We start from the raw sequence: 20,323 nt of genomic DNA, 5'->3' as shown, positions 1-20,323 counted from the left end.
ATGGCTCAGTATATCACTAGGGCCTAGCTTCCTGCCATCCAGGATGTTTTACCAGGCGGTGTCCTGCCATTCAAGATGTTTTACCAGGCGGTGTCAGAGGAAGGCCCTAAAAATTGTCAGACTCCAGCCACCCTAGTCTCTGCTACCACATGGCAAGCAGTACCGGAGCGCCAAGTCTAGGTCCAAGATGCTTTTAAACAGCTTCTACCCCCAAGCCATAAGACTCCTGAACATCTAATCAAATGGCTACCCATACTTTTTGCATTGCCCCCACCCTCCCCCTCTTTTACACCATTGCTACTCTCTGTTGTTATCATCTATGCATAGTCACTTTAATAACTCTACCTACATGTACATATTACCTCAACTAACCGGTGCCCCCCTTATATTGTCTCGCTATTGTTATTTTACTGCTTCTCTTTAATTACTTGTTACTTTTATTTCTTATTCTTATCTGCATTTTTTTTCAACTGCATTGTTGTTTAGGGGCTCGTAAGTAAATATTTCACTGTAAGGTCTGTTGTATTCGACGCATGTGACTAATAACATTTTATTTGATTTGAAATTTAGTTACAAGGTGGGTCAATTCTGGCTGAGTTATGGCTGCCGCATCTGGGCCACTGCAGGGCCCTAATTCCAAACCACATGTGGGCGACACAAAAGTGGCCGATGTGGGCCAGGTCCAGCCCAGATAAATGTTGCTACCTGGGATGAGCCTCCTAGGTTTTGTATTGAAGTCAATGTTACAGAGGAGGACAGAACCTATCTTTCCTCTAGCTATAACATGGTGCTACCCTACAGAGTGCTGCTGAGGCTACTGTAGACCTTCATTGCAAAACTGTGTGTTTTAATAATAAACTATTTGTCAATGTGAATATATTTCGTATAGTTTTATCTAAAAAGCCAAACTTTTTGAATGTTTCAGTATTTTTTATTTGGGGGGGAACCATTGAATTAAATATGTATTTAATAAAGTCATATTTTAGGTTCATAGACATCGTTTTAATTTTAGGAGACTGGGTGGAACCTGTCCACTTTTTTCCAACTCAACATGTATATTTTTGTTACATAATTGCTCTACCATACACAAGAGGCAAAGGTCGACCACGTGGAATAAAAAGATTCCACAACTTAACCTAGCATTTTAAGGTGGGGGAGAGTGTCATTGGAGGAACAGGTTTGAAAAGGTCGGTTGTGAAAGTACTGTCACTTTAATAAGACACCGGAACTGATTGTGTTGTGTTCCGTGTGTTACGATTTACAACTGTAAAGAGAGAACTTCCAGACTGCGATGATACCCCAGCACATAATTTGTAAATTGCGTAGTGGTGTGAGGTGCTGGCAACATCGAAGTGTTTTGGGAACGGTTTTACAGGTACAGGCCTTGGAATTTCGAAGCGTGCGCTGTCGGTCTACCTCGGCTGGCCCTGTCAGATCCATGGAGGAAATACTGACGAGGGTTGTGGTACCATTACCTACATACGAGACGAGAGAGAAGTCCCCGCCTCTCCCTGAATCGAACAGTGTGGAATTTATGCATTTCTACAGAAGCCTTGAAAAGGAAGAGAAGTCACAATTACTGGCAAAGTTGTCACACGATTTTGGTGTTGACCACAAAGGAGTTTCAGAGCTAGCAGGGAAGTTGCTCGACACTCAACAAAGGGACTTGGCTACAATACTGCAAGTAGAGGACAGGTTACGATACAGTCTGACTCCTCGCTATAAACAATTGCTTAATCACATAAGTAGGGTGGAATTGGGAGTGAAGTTTCTGGTGGACCTACGTGCCGATCTGCTTGAAATAATATCTTCTAAAGCAAGTGACAGTCCTCATATTCGGGTAAAGGCATTGTTTACAACTTGGCCCGTTAATGTAAATTCCGTTCGCGTTTTGGAAATATTTGACAGGTACAGCCTGTTCCTGGCGTGCAGTCAGGAATTCTATACAAAAGCATTTGTGGAATTGATAAGCAAAAGAGAATAACAGAATTGTCTGACTGCACCTGCCAAAATAGTAACTTTCACTATAACCAGATAGGTGTGATAGAACATGTTAGCCAAATTTCCATTGGAAACACTAACATAATACACGTGATTTGCTTACAAACAAGCTAATATATGACAGTTTGCCAAGGAACAAAATAGACGAAATAGGTTCCAAATATAATGTACCCAATGAATAGGTACATTGAAAATGTGTGTGTCAAAGTTAAATCAGATGCAGGCATATGAATGTACGGACTAAATAAAGTGTTGGCATTTTGAATAGGCCTATTGACGCGGTATGACGTGGAAGCCCCCCTTGACTTACATTAATATTGGTGTCCCATTTCAACCCGACTGGTAGAACAGTTCAGCTCAGATGACTTTTGCCCTAGTGAAGAAACGTACGTTAGTTTTAAAATGTCATGACCATCTGACAATCTAACCAAATATATTTACTGTTAGCATAGCATACCTCCTGTGTGATTGTCATTAAACCCGTTTTTAAATGTCTGTAGCAAATTGAGTTACAAAACCATGATGTATCTGCAAAAAAGCTACCATTCTAAGGACTAAGATATTGAGTTTTTGGGGAAGTGTCTTATTTTAAATACATTGTGCATTTTTGCTTGAATTTAGCAAATTTTCATATTGATTTATTTCTAACTTTTTTGGACTATGAAAACTGTTGCGTTAATGTTAATGTTTGTAAAATGCATAATCTGAAACAAAAACAACATAATAATAATGATGAAATAGATTATGTACAGATCCTAATCTTCATGAAAAATTACACTTGAGAATTTTTTGTTTGTTTGGTCAGTTTTGTAAGAATAATCCCACTACAGCATTGGCCCAGGGTAGGCAACCATGTTCCTGGAGTGCCGCAGATACTGCAAAATGTTGTTCCAACTAGGCACCACACCTAACCAACTGAGCTAATTGATCAGTTCAGTCATTGCCTAAATTCAACACACAGCTGGTCTTCCAGGTTGGTTAAATTAAAAACAGGACCTGGGTTGCCTAGACCCTGGCGTAGGCGATCTCCCTTCTTTAAAATTTTACCCGCTTTGCCAGGTCAGAAGTGACTGGTCTGTTTGGCTATCACCTCAGACATGTTCCATGCAAAGTTAATACTGTATGGATGTGCCAGCTGTTTAAAAATCATTCCCAGGGGCGGTCTGGCATTTAGGGAAAATGCTAGATGGGATGGTCCAATTTTAGCTTGTCTAACTTGTTTTTGTTTCTTCACAAATTATCATTATCTGGCAAATAATGGGCCAGTGTGCCTTGAGGGATAAAACAAATGGGCCCTGTTGGGGTCTCAAGTAAAAAATAAAATAAAAATGTCTGGTTTGTCAAATGCCAGACCTGATTTCTGGTCCCAGTCCGCCCCTGATCAGTCCAATCAGACATCATACTCTTACTCCCATCACTCCCTCCAACCCTTTCTGAGGCAATTTACCATCTTGTACCCACATCAGTGTGTCTGACAAAGACCTTTAATAGATACAAGTATTGTTCTCCTTGGGTGCTGTGGGACATGGAGGTGAAAGAGCAGAGATGAAATTGCTTAACTGGAACATCTAATTGGTCATCAATTAGGACATGCTTTGTTTAGTTTTCCAGCATCTCCCCTCCAGTTATTATTTGGACCCTTTATAGATTAGTTAAGTATCACAGGGATTTGTTTATGTTCTGCTGGACCAGCTCTTTTCCCCTTTACCTGTGTTTGAGAAATCTGCCATGATAATGAGAGGAGTTACTTTAACAAAGGTGGCACTGTCAATGCAGTAGGCAAAAATAGCTGTACTGTATACAATGTCTCCCTTACAGTTTGGGAAAGCAATGTGGCCTCCATACACTGCAACATTAGAAGTTTAAATTTAACCTGGACCTCTGTCTCAATGTGCATCAGACAATTCAAATCGTGGACTTAGTTGCATGCGATATAACGCTACTTAATAGTCAAGGATGTATCATGCGATATTGGGAATCTACACTTTACAGACCTAGTGGAAAACAAAAGTAAACCTTGAATTTGGAGGTTTAAAATATCCCTTTAAAACTCTGAACTATCAAATAAGCCTAATAAGTTTGAAATGGTCAAAATAAAATGCATTCCCATACCATTTATTACAGAGAATCAGACACATTATATTGCCCTCTGCCTATTGGCTACTAATCTTATTTAAGTGTGTCTTAAAATGCAACACTGCCCCTTTAAGACAGAAAAAAAGCTCTTTACATGACTCACTTTTCAAAGATGTCTAGAAATGTATACGTTTTGTGCTCTTGTAGGATGCAATCACTCCCCTATTGCTGAGTAAAAATGATCTATAACTAGGCTAATAACTCACTAATTAGCAAAGGATATCAACAAAATGTGCACACTTGGCTACATGCAATTCTCGCTTTGATCTCAAAACAAGTGCATCTACTCATGACTGCTCATGCTGTAAATGCGGTCCAGTTCAATGTAAATGGCACAGATCCATATATGGCAATGGTCTATTTGCGTATAGGCCTACTGCAGCTCTGATTGTTTCTGCCTCGCTGGTCTGTGTAGAGTACGGGCTGAGTAGTGTGTTCTGCCTACAACAAAATCTCTTGCATAGTTTGTTTTGTTTCGGTATTTTGAATTGAAAGTGAGTAATATTGCGTGGATTTGATCACAATTGCCACAGTAAAGGGAAACGTCGAAAGTGTTAACAGGGAAAACTCTAGAACAATGGTCACCAAACTTTTCTGAATCAAGATCACTTTTGAGTCTAAATGCAAGATGACTTAGTTAACCTATACAACATTAACCTATTATAAACAGTACTATAGCAATGAGGTTTGTGCAGTAAGCTATAGGCCCAATACATTATCACCCCATATTGTTCATTGTTGTATTACTTGTTAAGCACAGTTGAGTGAGCATACATTTTAAATAATTAGCTTTATATTTTTTCATTTTACTGGGCTGATGTTGCCTACATCTGATGGTCAGTCTAAGCTGAGGAAGAGTGCAGTAGAGTTTGTACCTTCAGACACATGAAATGGTTCAAAATGGCAACAGTTTATCTACCCATTTACAGAAATGTTTGGAGATCGACCAGTCAGTGATCACTGCTCTAGAAAGTTGAGTGAAGTTAAATCTCGTGCTTCTCTCTGTGGGCTGATATTTCTGCGCCACACGCGTAGCTTAGAGGGAACATTGGTCAGGACTGCAATTACTAAGGTTCTTTAGAAGTGTCACTTTGAATTCCACAGTAGATTTGTTTCCTGCTGTTGGTCTATCGATTTTATTTTCTCACCGTTTTTATTCATCTTCACCTGTGCACAAAATGACCTTGGAGGTGAGGAAAATAACTGGGATTCATAAAATACTTTCACTGTGAATTTAGTGTAGTGGTCCCTCACATTTGACAAGTACGTTAGTTGTGGTTTGTCACAGAAGCAATTTTAGCCTAAGTCTGTCACGTCATCTAGGCCTACTGGAGCAAAAGGCACATAGTGAAGTGGGGGCTGAGGGGCTGTCCAGCTGCACCATGGAAACGTTGGCTGCACAACTGAATAACTTTGGCTTTGGTTCCTGTTTTATATGCATCACAGTTTTCTTCTTGTTCTCTTTGTGCATGCAATCTAGCAACTGTGTAGCTACTGTGTAGTAACTGTGGCATGCAACACAAATTCCTAATTTTACTGGTATGAAAGACTTAAGTCATTTTCTCTTAAAGATTTGAATCTCAAGCTTTTTTCAAAGGCTCACATTATTGTCACAGCCATTAAGGCTAGAGAAGGGGGATTAAACAATTGTATTTCTTTGATTCCTCTTCTCTCGCTCTCTCCTGTACTTCCATGTCACTAAACTTGACGAATGCGAATGAAATACAGATTTTTGCCAGAGTTTCTTTTCTTTTGTGTGACTAAGAATTGTGAGCTCCTTCCACCCAGAGACAAGGCGGCAGGTGCGTTTTTATGTTCACACAGCATGATATCAATGCTTTTTCAGGGTTTATCAATCTCAGATTTTTGTATTTGTGCTAGTTATCAGATTCTAAGTTTGGCTTTTTTGGTGTGATCGATCAGACACACACACACACACACACACACACACACACACACACACAAATGCGAACGCACACATAAAAAATAAAAAGTGCGGTTTTGGAGTTTTTGGTCCTGTGGGTTATGTGGATGTGGTACCTCTAAAGTAGTGTCTTTCCAGGAAGAAAATCATCTAGATAAGTAAATGTGTAAATAATGAGTGTTTCGTGAAGAATTCTAAGTATTGTCAGTTGCTTTGGCTAGGTGTAGAATTGAAGTACTTTCAGCTACTTTGGAAGGGGTAGGCCTAAACTTTCATATTGAGGCCTGAAAATGATCAAGGTTTTTTGTTGGGTGAGCTATTTTAGTGCATACTATGATTGGCAGGTACAGTAATTCATAGTGAACGTAGGCATGTTTGGCTGTCGACTTGCCCAGGTGCTTCTGTAAATGTTATTTATATGTATGCATGCATGTATGTATGTATAATATATATATGTGTGTGTGTGTATATAATATATTTTTTAATTATTTAAAAAAATGTAACCGTTATTAGTCAAGTCAGATGGAGTACATTTGAGTTCATGCAGCTAGGTGTAATGGTGTGGATTTGTGTATCCCTCAATGCCTGTACTGTTTCTTTTTTGAGAGAGCCTTTCTCTGCTATAATAAAGTCAGATATTTGGAAGAGGACTATACCCTGCTCATATGGCGATGTGTTTATTGAAGTGCTAGGCCTGGGTCTATGTCTCCCCAGCATACCTCACCTCACTTTTAAGGTATTAAAACATGAGTGAGAGCTGTAATTGTTTTGATTGAGTATTTAAAACATGTGTATTGTTGAGAAAATGGTGCATAAATTGTAGTTTTATTTGTTTGTTATTATTGGAAAATATTTTAATGGAATTGTTGCGCTCAGGATACCATTGGAAATGAGACAATGGTCTCAATGTGTTCCTCTAAATAAATAAAAGGTAAAACATTCAAATACAATACTGTAGGTACCAGAACAACCTGTTAAATCGTCACTACCACTAATGAAATATCCATAAAAGCAAGCAAACAACAATTACTGACAGCCATACCTTTGATACCAGGCTGTAAGGGAAACTAGCTGAATATTATTTCTGCTGCCGTCAGTCACTAGATAGCGTGATGAGCCATTCACTGTGTTTTTATAAGGGTTACACTAGAACAGATTGAGGGGAAAAAATACCAAAAACACTAGTAAGCACTGTGGCAGCTCATTGTGAGTGTTATCCTGTTTGGATGACATTAGTCAGGTGCTGGGACTGGAAGTGTGGGGCTCTGAGGTTACGTGTTTAATTATCACTTTAATCAGTAAGCAGATGTTTTTGTTCAGAGTTAAATATAACAAGCTATGTGTTTTTAGTGTCAGCCACACTATAGCATCTACAGTATACATCCTGTGTGGTTTTGATTAGTCTCCCTCCTGTCAGACTAACAAGAGTAGCTGGCCAGAGCGCACAGATACTTTACTTCTGGATTCTGATATTTTTACCCAATTCCCCCCCCCCCCCTCCTCTTTTACCTGCAGGATCTGAATGGCACTCTGAAGAGTCTGCTGTCTGAGTGGTTCTCTGTGGGTCTGCTGCGTCTGGAGAGGATCACCTGGCAGTCCCCCTGTGAGATACTGCAAAAGATCAGCCAGTAAGAAGCCCCTGTAGTAAACACACAAACCTCTACAGTATGCACACACAAACCCTAAACCCATATCTAACCATCACTATGATCTGCCAGGTACGAAGCTGTGCACCCTGTGAGAAACTGGACAGATATAAAGCGTAGAGTTGGGCCGTACCGTCGCTGCTATGCCTTCACCCACGCTGCCATGCCAGGAGAGCCACTGGTTGTCCTGCATGTGGCACTCACAGAGGACATCTCTGATAACATACAGGTGAGAGATTTATATGGAATATGAAAGAATGCATAAATTGATATGTTTGTTTAGCTGTCATGTGGATTCGTATTACTTTTCCTCTTTTCAGGTCATGAACCACATTTTGATAATTGACTGTGTGTCTGACTCCAACAATGTTGTTTCCCTTGTCCAATAGAGTATCGTGAGAGAGTTTGCTACCCTGGACTTGGAGGAGGATGTGAACAAAGTCAATACAGCAGTGTTCTACTCCATCTCCTCCACCCAGGCTGGCCTGCAGGGGGTGGAGCTAGGGAACGTCCTCATCAAGAGAGTGGTGCGGGAGCTACAGGTGTGTGGAGAATGACATCACCACTGTCTAAATGAGCAGGCAGACAGAAAGACTGGGACTTCCCTTCTCCTGTGACTAGCTGAACACTGTGGAACGTTTCTTAGGAAAACCAGCTGCTCCGCTGCATCGTAATTTGTTGATTTATTAGTCAGCTCCAGGGTCCTTTACTCTCTGTTAGTCACTTGCTTCAATGTCACCTGATAATTTCCATTCACTCTTCCAGAAAAGTTCCAGAGAACCACTCGCGTCACCAAGCATTTCTGGCCATGGCCAGTAAACAGATGGCAGTCAATCACAGCAGTAGTTCAACATTAGCTGGAGGTCATTTCAGTGTGAAAGGAGTGGTTATTTTGATTAGATAGCCAAAGCATGTTATATAACCTAGACAAGATATTTTTGATCAAATCAAATTTATTTATATTGCCCTTCGTACATCAGCTGATATCTCAAAGTGCTGTACAGAAACCCAGCCTAAAACCCCAAACAGCAAGCAATGCAGGTGTAGAAGCACGGTGGCTAGGAAAAACTCCCTAGAAAGGCCAAAACCTAGGAAGAAACCTAGAGAGGAACCAGGCTATGAGGGGTGGCCAGTCCTCTTCTGGCTGTGCCGGGTGGAGATTATAACAGAACATGGCCAAGATGTTCAAATGTTCATAAATGACCAGCATGGTCAAATAATAATAATCACAGTAGTTAACGAGGGTACAGCAAGTCAGCACCTCAGGAGTAAATGTCAGTTGGCTTTTTTAGCACGTCCGGTGAACAGGTCAGGGTTCCATAGCCGCAGGCAGAACAGTTGAAACTGGAGCAGCAGCAAGGCCAGGTGGACTGGGGACAGCAAGGAGTCATCATGCCAGGTAGTCCTGACACATGGTCCTAGGGCTCAGGTCCTCCGAGAGAGAGAAAGAAAAAGAGAGAGAAGGAGAGAATTAGAGAGAGCATACTTAAATTCACACAGGACACCGGATAAGACAGGAGAAGTCCTCCAGATATAACAAACTGACCCTAGCCCCCCGACACATTAACTACTGCAGCATAAATACTGGAGGCTGAGACAGGAGGGGTCAGGAGACACTGTGGCCCCATCCGATGATACCCCCGGACAGGGCCAAACAGGAAGGATATAACCCCACCCACTTTGCCAAAGCACAGCCCCCACACCACTAGAGGAAAATCTTCAACCACCAACTTACCATCCTGAGACAAGGCCGAGTATAGCCCACAAAGATCTCCGCCACGGCACAAACCAAGGGGGGGGCGGCAACCCAAACAGGAAGATCACGTCAGTGACTCAACCCACTCAAGTGATGCACCCCTCCTAGGGACGGCATGAAAGAGCACCAGTAAGAAAGTGACTCAGCCCCTGTAATAGGGTTAGAGGCAGAGAATCCCAGTGGAGAGAGGGGAACCGGCCAGGCAGAGACAGCAAGGGGGATTCGTTGCTCCAGAGCCTTTCCGTTCACCTTCACACTCCTGGGCCAGACTACACTCAATCATATGACCTACTGAAGAGATGAGTCTTCAGTAAAGACTTAAAGGTTGAGACCGAGTCTGCGTCTCTCACATGGGTAGGCAGACCATTCCATAAAAATTGAGATCTATAGGAGAAAGCCCCGCCTCCAGCTGTTTGCTTTGAAATTCTTGGGACAATTAGGAGGCCTGCGTCTTGTGACCGTAGCGTATGTGTAGGTATGTACGGCAGGACCAACTCGGAAAGATAGGTAGGAGCAAGCCCATGTAACGCTTTGTAGGTTAACAGTAAAACCTTGAAATCAGCCCTTGCCTTAACAGGAAGCCAGTGTAAGGAAGCTAGCACTGGAGTAATATGATCAAATTTTTGGGTTCTAGTCAGGATTCGAGCAGCCGTATTTAGCCCTAACTGAAGTTTATTTAGTGCTTTATCCGGGTAGCCGGAAAGTAGAGCATTGCAGTAGTCTAACCTAGAAGTAACAAAAGCATGGATTAATTTTTCTGCATCATTTATGGACAGAAAATTTCAGATTTTTGCAATGTTACACAGATGGAATAAAGCTGTCCTTGAAACAGTCTTGATATGTTCGTCAAAAAAGAGATCAGGGTCCAGAGTAACGCCGAGGTCCTTCACAGTTTTATTTGACTACTTTACAACCATTAAGATTAATTGTCAAATTCAACAGAAGATCTCTTTGTTTCTTGGGACCTAGAACAAGCATCTCTGTTTTGTCCGAGTTTAAAAGTAGAAAGTTTTCAGCCATCCACTTCTTTATGTCTGAAACACTGGCTTCTAGCAAGGGCAATTTTGGGGCTTCACCATGTTTCATTGAAATGTACAGCTGTGTGTCATCCGCATAGCAGTGAAAGTTAACATTATGTTTTCGAATGACATCCCCAACAGGTAAAATATATAGTGAAAACAATAGTGGTCCTAAAACGGAACCTTGAGGAACACCAAAATGTACAGTTGATTTGTCAGAGGACAAACCATTCACAGAGACAAACTGATATCTTTCCAACAAGTAAGATCTAAACCAGGCCAGAACTTGTCCGTGTATACCAATTTGTGTTTCCAATCTCTCCCAAAAAATGTGGTGTTCGATAGTGTCAAAGGCCTAGTAGCACGAGGACAGATGTAGAGCCCCGGTCTGACGCCATTAAAAGGTTATTTGCCACCTTCACAAGTGCAGTCTCAGTGCTATGATGGGGTCTAAAACCAGACTGAAGCATTTCGTATACATTGTTTGTCTTCAGGAAGGCAATGAGTTGCTGCGCAACAGCTTTTTCAAAAGAATTTGAGAGGAATGGAAGATTCGATATAGGCCGATAGTTTTTTATATTTTCTGGGTCAAGGTTTGGCTTTTTCAAGAGGCTTTATTACTGCCACTTTTAGTGAGTTTGGTACACATCCGGTGGATAGAGAGCCGTTTATTATGTTCAACATAGGAGGGCCGAGCACAGGAAGCAGCTCTTTCAGTAGTTTAGTTGGAATAGTGTCCAGTATGCAGCTTGAAGGTTTAGAGGCCATGATTATTTTCATCATTGTGTCAAGTGTTTTAGTACTATATCTCTTAAGTCTCTCTCTTGATCCTTGGTCCTGGCAGAGTTGTGCAGACTCAGGACAGCTGAGCTTTGGAGGAATACGCAGATTTAAAGAGGAGTCCGTAATTTGCTTTCTAATGATCATGATCTTTTCCTCAAAGAAGTTCATGAATTTATTACTGCTGAAGTGAAAGCCATCCTCACTTGAGGAATGCTGCTTTTTAGTTAGCTTTGCGACAGTATCAAAAAATAAATTTTGGATTGTTCTTATTTTCCTCAATTAAGTTGGAAAAATAGGATGATCGAGCAGCAGTGAGGGCTCTTCGATACTGCACGGTACTGTCTTTCCAAGCTAGTCGGAAGACTTCCAGTTTGGTGTGGCGCCATTTCCGTTCCAATTTTCTGGAAGCTTGCTTCAGAGCTCGGGTATTTTCTGTATACCAGGGAGCTAGTTTCTTATGACAAATATTTTTAGTTTTTATGGGTGCGACTGCATCTAGGGTATTGCGCAAGGTTAAATTGAGTTCCTCATTTAGTGGTTAACTGATTTTTGTCCTCTGATGTCCTTAGGTAGGCAGAAGGAGTCTGGAAGAGCATCAAGGAATCTTTGTATTGTCTGAGAATTTATCGCACGACTTTTGATGCTCCTTGTTTGGGATCTGAGCAGATTATTTGTTGCGATTGCAAACGTAATAAAATGGTGGTCCGATAGTCCAGGATTATGAGGAAAAACATTAAGATCTACAACATTTATTCCATGGGACAAAACTAGGTCCAGAGTATGACTGTGGCAGTAAGTAGGTCCAGAGACATGTTGGACAAAACCCACTGAGTCGATGATGGCTCCGAAAGCCTTTTGGAGTGGGTCTGTGGACTTTTCCATGTGAATATTAAAATCACCAAAAATTAGAATATTATCTGCTATGACTACAAGGTCCGATAAGAATTCAGGGAACTCAGTGAGGAACGCTGTATATGGCCCAGGAGGCCTGTAAACAGTAGCTATAAAAAGTGATTGAGTAGGCTGCATAGATTTCATGACTAGAAGCTCAAAAGACGAAAACTTCTTCTTTTTTTTTTGTAAATTGAAATTTTCTATCGTAAATGTTAGCAACACCTCCGCCTTTGCGGGATGCACGGGGGATATGGTCACTAGTGTAATCAGGAGGTGAGGCCTCATTTAACACAGTAAATTCATCAGGCTTAAGCCAGGTTTCAGTCAGGCCAATCACATCAAGATTATGATCAGTGCTTAGTTCATTGACTATAACTGCCTTTGAAGTGAGGGATCTAACATTAAGTAGCCCTATTTTGAGATGTGAGGTATCACGATCTCTTTCAAAAATGGCAGGAATGGAGGAGGTCTTTATCCTAGTGAGATTGGTAAGGCGAACACCGCCATTTTTAGTTTTGATTGCTCTTAGTCGTTTGAGTTTCTCAATTAAGCCAAATACTCTCTCACAATCTTGCAGTTCTACCTGCATCTGAGATGTGTTTTTCAGGGTAAAGAGTGGATAGCAGCATGATTAAATATCCATCTCCACACATCAGTCAAGACCGAGACCGAAATAATGACATTTCAGCTGGTTTTGATGTGAGGGTAGTTGATAGTCTGATAGAGTATAGGCTTGTATGCTTAGAGTAGGTGGTCTGTGCAGTTGTGTGTCTTGTTGATTTGTACAGTAGCCCTATTTACATTCAGTAGCATCGACACGGTAAAGGAGTCAATGTTACGCTGACCGTTCTATTGACCAGATTGGCGCACGTTCAACAAATCTAATCTAACAAAGTGGATATTCAATCACGGTCATGATTCTTGTATTGTAACAGGCCCACAATGTGGTTACTTAAGTCCGATTTGGATATACACTGCTCAAAAAAATAAAGGGAACACTTAAACAACACAATGTAATTCCAAGTCAATCACACTTCTGTGAAATCAAACTGTCCACTTAGGAAGCAACACTGATTGACAATAAATTTCACATGCTGTTGTGCAAATGGAATAGACAAAAGGTGGAAATTATAGGCAATTAGTAAGACACCCCCAAAAAAGGAATGGTTCTGCAGGTAGTGAACACACACCACTTCTCAGTTCCTATGCTTCCTGGCTGATGTTTTGATCACTTTTGAATGCTGGCGGTGCTTTCACTCTAGTGGTAGCATGAGACGGAGTCTACAACCCACACAAGTGGCTCAGGTAGTGCAGTTCATCCAGGATGGCACATCAATGCGAGCTGTGGCAAAAAGGTTTGTTGTGTCTGTCAGCGTAGTGTCCAGAGCATGGAGGCGCTACCAGGAGACAGGCCAGTACATCAGGAGACGTGGAGGAGGCCGTAGGAGGGCAACAACCCAGCAGCAGGACCGCTACCTCCGCCTTTGTGCAAGGAGGTGCACTGCCAGAGCCCTGCAAAATGACCTCCAGCAGGCCACAAATGTGCATGTGTCAGCATATGGTCTCACAAGGGGTCTGAGGATCTCATCTCGGTACCTAATGGCAGTCAGGCTACCTCTGGCGAGCACATGGAGGGCTGTGCGGCCCCACAAAGAAATGCCACCCCACACCATGACTGACCCACCGCCAAACCGGTCATGCTGGAGGATGTTGCAGGCAGCAGAACGTTCTCCACGGCGTCTCCAGACTCTGTCACGTCTGTCACATGTGCTCATGTGCTCAGTGTGAACCTGCTTTCATCTGTGAAGAGCACAGGGCGCCAGTGGCGAATTTGCCAATCTTGGTTTTCTCTGGCAAATTCCAAACGTCCTGCACGGTGTTGGGCTGTAAGCACAACCCCCACCTGTGGACGTCGGGCCCTCATACCACCCTCATGGAGTCTGTTTCTGACTGTTTGAGCAGACACATGCACATTTGTGGCCTGCTGGAGGTCATTTTGCAGGGCTCTGGCAGTGCACCTCCTTGCACAAAGGCGGAGGTAGCGGTCCTGCTGCTGGGTTGTTGCCCTCCTACGGCCTCCTCCACGTCTCCTGATGTACTGGCCTGTCTCCTGGTAGCGCCTCCATGCTCTGGACACTACGCTGACAGACACAGCAAACCTTTTTGCCACAGCTCGCATTGATGTGCCATCCTGGATGAGCTGCACTACCTGAGCCACTTGTGTGGGTTGTAGACTCCGTCTCATGCTACCACTAGAGTGAAAGCACCGCCAGCATTCAAAAGTGACCAAAACATCAGCCAGGAAGCATAGGAACTGAGAAGTGGTGTGTGGTCACCACCTGCAGAACCATTCCCTTTTGGGGGTGTCTTACTAATTGCCTATAATTTCCACCTTTTGTCTATTCCATTTGCACAACAGCATGTGAAATTTATTCTCAATCAGTGTTGCTTCCTAAGTGGACAGTTTGATTTCACAGAAGTGTGATTGACTTGGAGTTACATTGTTTTGTTTAAGTGTTCCCTTTATTTTTTTGAGCAGTGTATTTGGGTTTATAAGAAGTGACTGCTAAATGCTAACTCCTGTTCGTATGAGATAGTTAGCATAGCTAGCATACAAAAATTGTTGGTGGTAGTCAAGTCGTTTTTAACTGTAATGCAGTTGATTGGTGACGATGACATGAACGTGTTGGGGTTGGCATCCATACAAGTATTGTACTCAGATTTTTACCTCAACAGTGTGAAAGACGATATAGGCTAAATCTAGGCTGATTTTGCTGGGGGGCAATGAGGAGACTTGGGATCTTTCCCCCATGCGTTTCCATGGCAATTCCATTGTTTTGGTCAAGTTCGATTGACCTCTTTACCGCAACTGTTAGTCCTGGCCTAAGTGTTCTAGCCTTTCCATTGTTCTGTCAGCACTCCTAACATTGGTTAAAATTATCGAGGGATGTACATTGTTTTGTAGGGCTTGAACCTCTTATCTGTAGTTCCGTCTGAACTCGAAGGATATCGAATTGAAGCAGATACTTGATTTTGTTTTACAAATCCTTTTCTTGTGGCCTATGCGTTCTGGATTTATCCCATGGCCCTCATATCAGTTGGGGGAAAAAAACGAAGAACGTTGAGCTTCTGGGCTGGCTCAGAACTGTGACTGTGCAGTGCCATGGCAGTGTTATGCCCCACATTAAGGGGAATAGAAAAGCTCCACAGCTGCTGGGAGACCACTATAATAATGGATGGATGAGAGGAAGGAAAAGAAAAGGTCTTTCTGTGATTTAGGAAGAAGGGAGGAGGATCCCGTTGTCTTTCAGCATTACACCATCGGGCCCTTTACTGTCTCCCTCATTCTGGCTGTTCTCATCTCTCAGGTCTCTGTGGATTGCACACCTGCTCTAAGCCTGCTGACCAAGGTTTTACAGTAAATTAAACTGATGGAATGATTGGGAAAGTGACCTCTTGACATGGTTATCCTCAGATCCACTAACTCGTGTGATTGAAGTACAAGGGGATGCATGAGAAAGAGGCTGAGAGGGAGAGAGAGTGGGAGAAGGAAAGGCACACTCCAACATCTGCTTCCAGGGGTTGTCTGACACACGTTGCCTCCTGCTGCCTCCTGTGAATCAACACTCCACACAGCTCTGTACCTTAACAGCCTTGACAAGCAAGAGCCAACATAACAGAGAGGGAGAGAAAGGCCAGGGATTAGAAGAGAGAGGGCAAGGAAGAGAGCTTGTAAAGAAGGGTAAGATAGAAGAAAGAGTGTAACGTAGGCGGCAGGCAGGCATCGTAATGATGGCAGAGAGGCACTAGGGAATAGGGACCAGAGTCAAGAGCTTGGAAGGTATTTAAAGTGAGAGAGAGGGAGGGTAGGGTACACACTGCAAAAAGTGAGCCTAAACATCTTAATTGAGTGATAATTCACTTCATGTATTTATCTTCTTACCAAGCTAAATTATCTAATGTCACTGACAGATAATTTAGCTTATTTTTACCAAAAAGCTTAATACAAGTAATGTATCTTAATAAGATTCTATTCTCTCTATAATACCACATTGGTATTGTTTATTAACTGGTGTAGACCAAGTTGTTTCATACGACGGAGGTTTATCTCAGACTAACTCTCCTATCTTTGCAGAGTGAGTTTCCCCACATGTCCCAGTTCTCCAGCCTGTCTCCCATCCCGGGCTTCTCCTCCTGGCTACAGGGCCTGCTCAGCCAGCACCGGAAGGAGGGCCGCATGGAGCTGCTAACTGACTGCGAGTGGAGGAAGGTGGCAGATGTCACAAACACAACCCCTGATACCAACGCCCTGGATGCCCTGCGTAAGCTGATCAGCACCGGTGACTGGACCCGTTCTGAACACCTGGTCCACGTCCTGGAGCCCGCCCTGATGCGCCTCTGTGCCTGGTACCTCTATGGAGAGAAGAGGCGCGGCTATGCCCTAAATCCTGTGGCCAATTTCCACCTGCAGAACGGCGCCACCATGTGGAGACTGAACTGGCATGCAGACACCAGCCCGCGTGGAGTGGCCAACTCCTGTGGCATCATGGTGAACTACAGATACTTCCTGCAGGAGACCACGTCCAACAGCGCTGCCTACATGCACAACAAAATCATCACAGCCACAGAGCAGGTGCTGGGCTTGGTCTCACAGTTTCAGAAGAACAGCAAACTCTGAGCTCCATGGACACATATGTACACCCACACTTGGTATTAAAGATGCCTCTAGGTCCAGGACTTGCTGGCTTCATGGTGGCTCTGATCTAATTTAACAAAACACGTTGAAAAGCGTCAGGACAATTTGTGGCATGATATCAGTTGTTCTATTCTTTTTGCAATCTAGCCCATGTAGTGCATGGATTTTCCTCTCCCTTCCTGAGGTGGGTATGTAGTGTTATCATCGCCGATAGAGACTCCCAGTGTTTTATGGTGTGAGAGACTGCAGCTAATGAAGCGAGAGACATTTATCAGGTCGTGCCATGTTTCTGCTTGACAATGTGTGATGCTGTAGCACAGAAAATAGGCTGCAGAGCAATTGGAATAAATTATGTCTTTGATTTTTTTCATTTGGCTGATCTGTGTGGGCGTGTGTGCACGTGTAAAGCCGTGCGGGTGAAAAATACACTGACACCCACATTGTATAGAATTATGTAGAACAAAACAGTACCATATTATTGTCTCTTGGCCCCGATTGTCACCTGACAATCTCTACAAATCAGTTATTTACTGAAGCTCAATCAAGCTATTCTTTAATGAGCTGTGCTCTCAAGAGATTTTAACATTTTTAATTTATCTCTATATGTAAAATATGTAATTTTCGGCAAAAGTCATTCAAACCACAATGTGTAGGGTCTGGTCTCTGTAGTTGAGACCATAGTCCTTGCTATGTTTGCCACCTGCTAACACTCAAGCCTCCCTAGAAACCAATCTCTGATGTAGTGCTACATCAAAATACTGAAACTAAGTGGGATTCCTATCTGCCCCACTCCATTGTTGCGAAATAATATATCACAGCAAGTTGACTGTGAAATTACATTTTCTCTCAAAGGAGCCTAACTTTTTTTCCGAGCCAACCACACAGTGTCCCTGAAACTAATGAAGTGAGAAATAAAGTTTAAATAAATTGATAGATTTATGGAATTCACTTTAAATCATGGGAGGGAATCAGTGAGCATAAAAGGACAGTGTTTAAAGGATGCCCTTGAGAAAGCATTCCTCTCGTGAAACAGGAAGAGTGAACACTTGTGAGGAATGCAAAGTCCAAGGATGTCACACCGTTCCACCACCATGGACAGGAGTTTCCATGGAAATGGTAACATCCAAATAAAATAAAATGTCATTTGTCACGTGCCGAATACAACAGGTGAAACGCTTACTTACAAGCCCTTAACATACAGTGTAGTTCAAGAAATAGAAAATATTTACTTAAAGTAACAGTAGAATTACATAAAAATATGAGGCTATAGGGCTCCCGAGTGGCTCAGCGGTCTAAAGCACTGCATCTCAGTGCTAGAGGTGTCACTACAAACCCTGGTTAGATTCCAGGCTGTATCACAACCCGTCAGACAAGAGAAAATAACTATAGAACATGTACATAATGGTTTAATTGATTTGATGTATGAATGAATATGTCAATGGTGTAAATGTATAATTAGTGTGAGGGATGCGAGAGAGCGTGGTCATGTTATTGCCATCCATTATAGGCTGATACATTTCATTTGAGGAGAGTACTGCATGATGGGGGATAATCTTAGAAGCACTTGAGAATCCCATAGAAAAGCTGATTTATTCTAGGTACCTCTCAAAGGATTACTAGATCTGTCAGTCACAGCATTACATTAGTATTGAAGTCCTGTAGACCCATCTCATTCAGAATCTATCTCATGTGGCACTTGATGCAGCCACACGCACACACACCCACACACACACAGAGCTTTCTTCAACAGTACTCAAAAGGTGATTACTGACTATGACAGCTATGGTAAACCGGTATGGAATGGAAACATACAGCTTGTGTTTTTGTCAATATTAGGGTGTAAGGCTTTCGTTTTGCTACTTTAATTTTCCAAAGAAAATGCAAACTGTTGTACAAGGTGAATGTGTTGGCATGAAGATGCAGATGTGTTGTGAAATATGAGGCACTGCTGGCCACACTGACGACCTGGAGATATGTCACAACATTCTAATCAACACGACTCCAGCCGCCTGCCAAATCCACATGATCATTTAAGGGGCCATTTGTTAATAAGCAATTACAGCCAGAATGGATTAGTTGCCACTTTACTGCCTTTTTAATGGCTTGGATTTGCCACTACACTTAGGTAGGGCACATACACTACAAAGTTATTTTCCCATATCACAGCACATACATGAACCCTCATGTTCCTGCTCTTGATATGAATATCGTGTGTCTAACATGAAATATAGTGAATATGAGAATGAGCTGACCATATTCATACAGCCTGGTCCAGTCTAATGTCAAGTGGACAGCCTGTCTAATCCAAAGCACCGGTAAGTAATGTAATCTTTCTAAACCTGATGCATGTTGAGGACCTGATGAATATGGATATCAAAAGTTAATATTCCTTTTGCATCTAAGTAAATAGCATAGCATAAAAACATAAAGTAAATTCTTAGGTTACAGGTATCATTCTCCTAAATCTATGAACATGACATTATCTTCTATTAATTATATGCTAACAGACCAGAGAATGAAATTATGTTCTCTTTACAAATGAATCAGAGCCATAATACTCTATGCAGATAATAGGAGTTTAATCCATATTTTGTCTCCAGGCCTGTCCCACTAGGCAAAGATGTCAATTCAACATATATTCCACGTTGGTTCAACATAGTTTCATTGAACTGACGTGGACTAGGTGAAAAATCTGTCAATGTGCCCTTGAGCAAGGCACTTAACCTTCATTTCCCATGTAAGTCACGCTGGATAAGAGCGTGTGAGTACTGAGTACTGAGTGCTTAATGTTGTTTTTTCATTTTCACAATGCAGTAGCAACGTGCATTTGGAAAAGGCCAAATAAGTCAAATAGTCAATTAATACAACCGTCCTGATTACAATATGTTATGTTTACATACTGATGATGTTGCCATCTTCGCTCTTTCCTCAATGGAAAGGAAACAAGATATTGAAATGAGCATAGTGATTTGTGAAAAGGAAATACTGTAGAATTTAAATAAATTGTGGTATTTCAGAAAGAGATTGTTTAATTAAAATGCTAAGCATGAGCATTTTATTCTCCCCCTAACTGAAGTTGGCACATTGAAGTTGGTGTTTTCATTTGGTTAGGTTCTATGTGCCCGCCGTTCTGTCTCTAATCACAAACCTAAATCCACAGGGTCTCCTGAGGGTTAGGCCATGCTACGGAAGTAATTAAGTCAAAGAATTCAACAAGGGAAAAAAGCCTAATTGTTTGCCTTTCTTTTCCTCTTTTTATTCAAAAGGAAAATACTAAAAGAGAACCCCATCATACCGTGTGGAAATTGAAAGCTTTGAAAATAGTCATCCCAACAATTAGCATAATTATTGGGAGATTTTGGACATGATCAAACTGCTGTCTTGAAGTTCTGTTAATCCTGTTTATGGAAAATAAAAATGTGCAGCAATGAGCATAAACACTGACTTTAGGAATAAAAGCTACTGTAT

At 42.1% G+C, this 20,323-nt stretch overlaps 1 protein-coding gene and 1 long non-coding RNA gene across 5 annotated transcripts in view; one reads left to right on the top strand and one right to left on the bottom strand.

Moving 5' to 3' along the window:
* The window catches only part of LOC129867129 (uncharacterized), a 59,344-nt gene extending 51,558 nt beyond the window's left edge, over positions 1–7,786 (bottom strand). For 2 of the 3 annotated variants that reach the window (XR_008761582.1, XR_008761580.1), the window contains exons 1-2: positions 7,571–7,786; positions 2,312–2,374 (exon numbers count right to left, since the gene is read on the bottom strand). This is a non-coding gene — a long non-coding RNA (uncharacterized LOC129867129). The remainder of the gene's footprint in view (positions 1–2,311; positions 2,375–7,570) is intronic. The other variant, XR_008761581.1, reaches the window with a different exon arrangement.
* On the top strand, positions 1,177–17,225 carry LOC129867127 (malonyl-CoA decarboxylase, mitochondrial-like). Of its 2 annotated transcripts, none has more exons than XM_055940322.1 (5): positions 1,177–1,840; positions 7,577–7,689; positions 7,780–7,936; positions 8,097–8,249; positions 16,295–17,225. In XM_055940322.1, the coding sequence occupies exons 1-5, from the start codon at positions 1,292–1,294 to the stop codon at positions 16,835–16,837; spliced, it is 1,515 nt and encodes a 504-aa protein (XP_055796297.1). In that variant the 5' UTR covers positions 1,177–1,291; the 3' UTR covers positions 16,838–17,225. The 2 variants fall into 2 exon arrangements, with proteins under 2 accessions (XP_055796297.1, XP_055796298.1); XM_055940323.1 differs by lacking the exon at positions 1,177–1,840 and adding an exon at positions 1,856–5,327.
* The last annotated feature ends 3,098 nt before the right edge of the window (positions 17,226–20,323 follow it).

Source organism: Salvelinus fontinalis, chromosome 12 (genome assembly GCF_029448725.1).
Source record: "Salvelinus fontinalis isolate EN_2023a chromosome 12, ASM2944872v1, whole genome shotgun sequence".
NCBI classification, from domain to species: domain Eukaryota; kingdom Metazoa; phylum Chordata; class Actinopteri; order Salmoniformes; family Salmonidae; genus Salvelinus; species Salvelinus fontinalis.
Note: the sequence above shows the minus strand (reverse complement) of the source record. Positions and strands in the feature narration are given on the sequence as shown.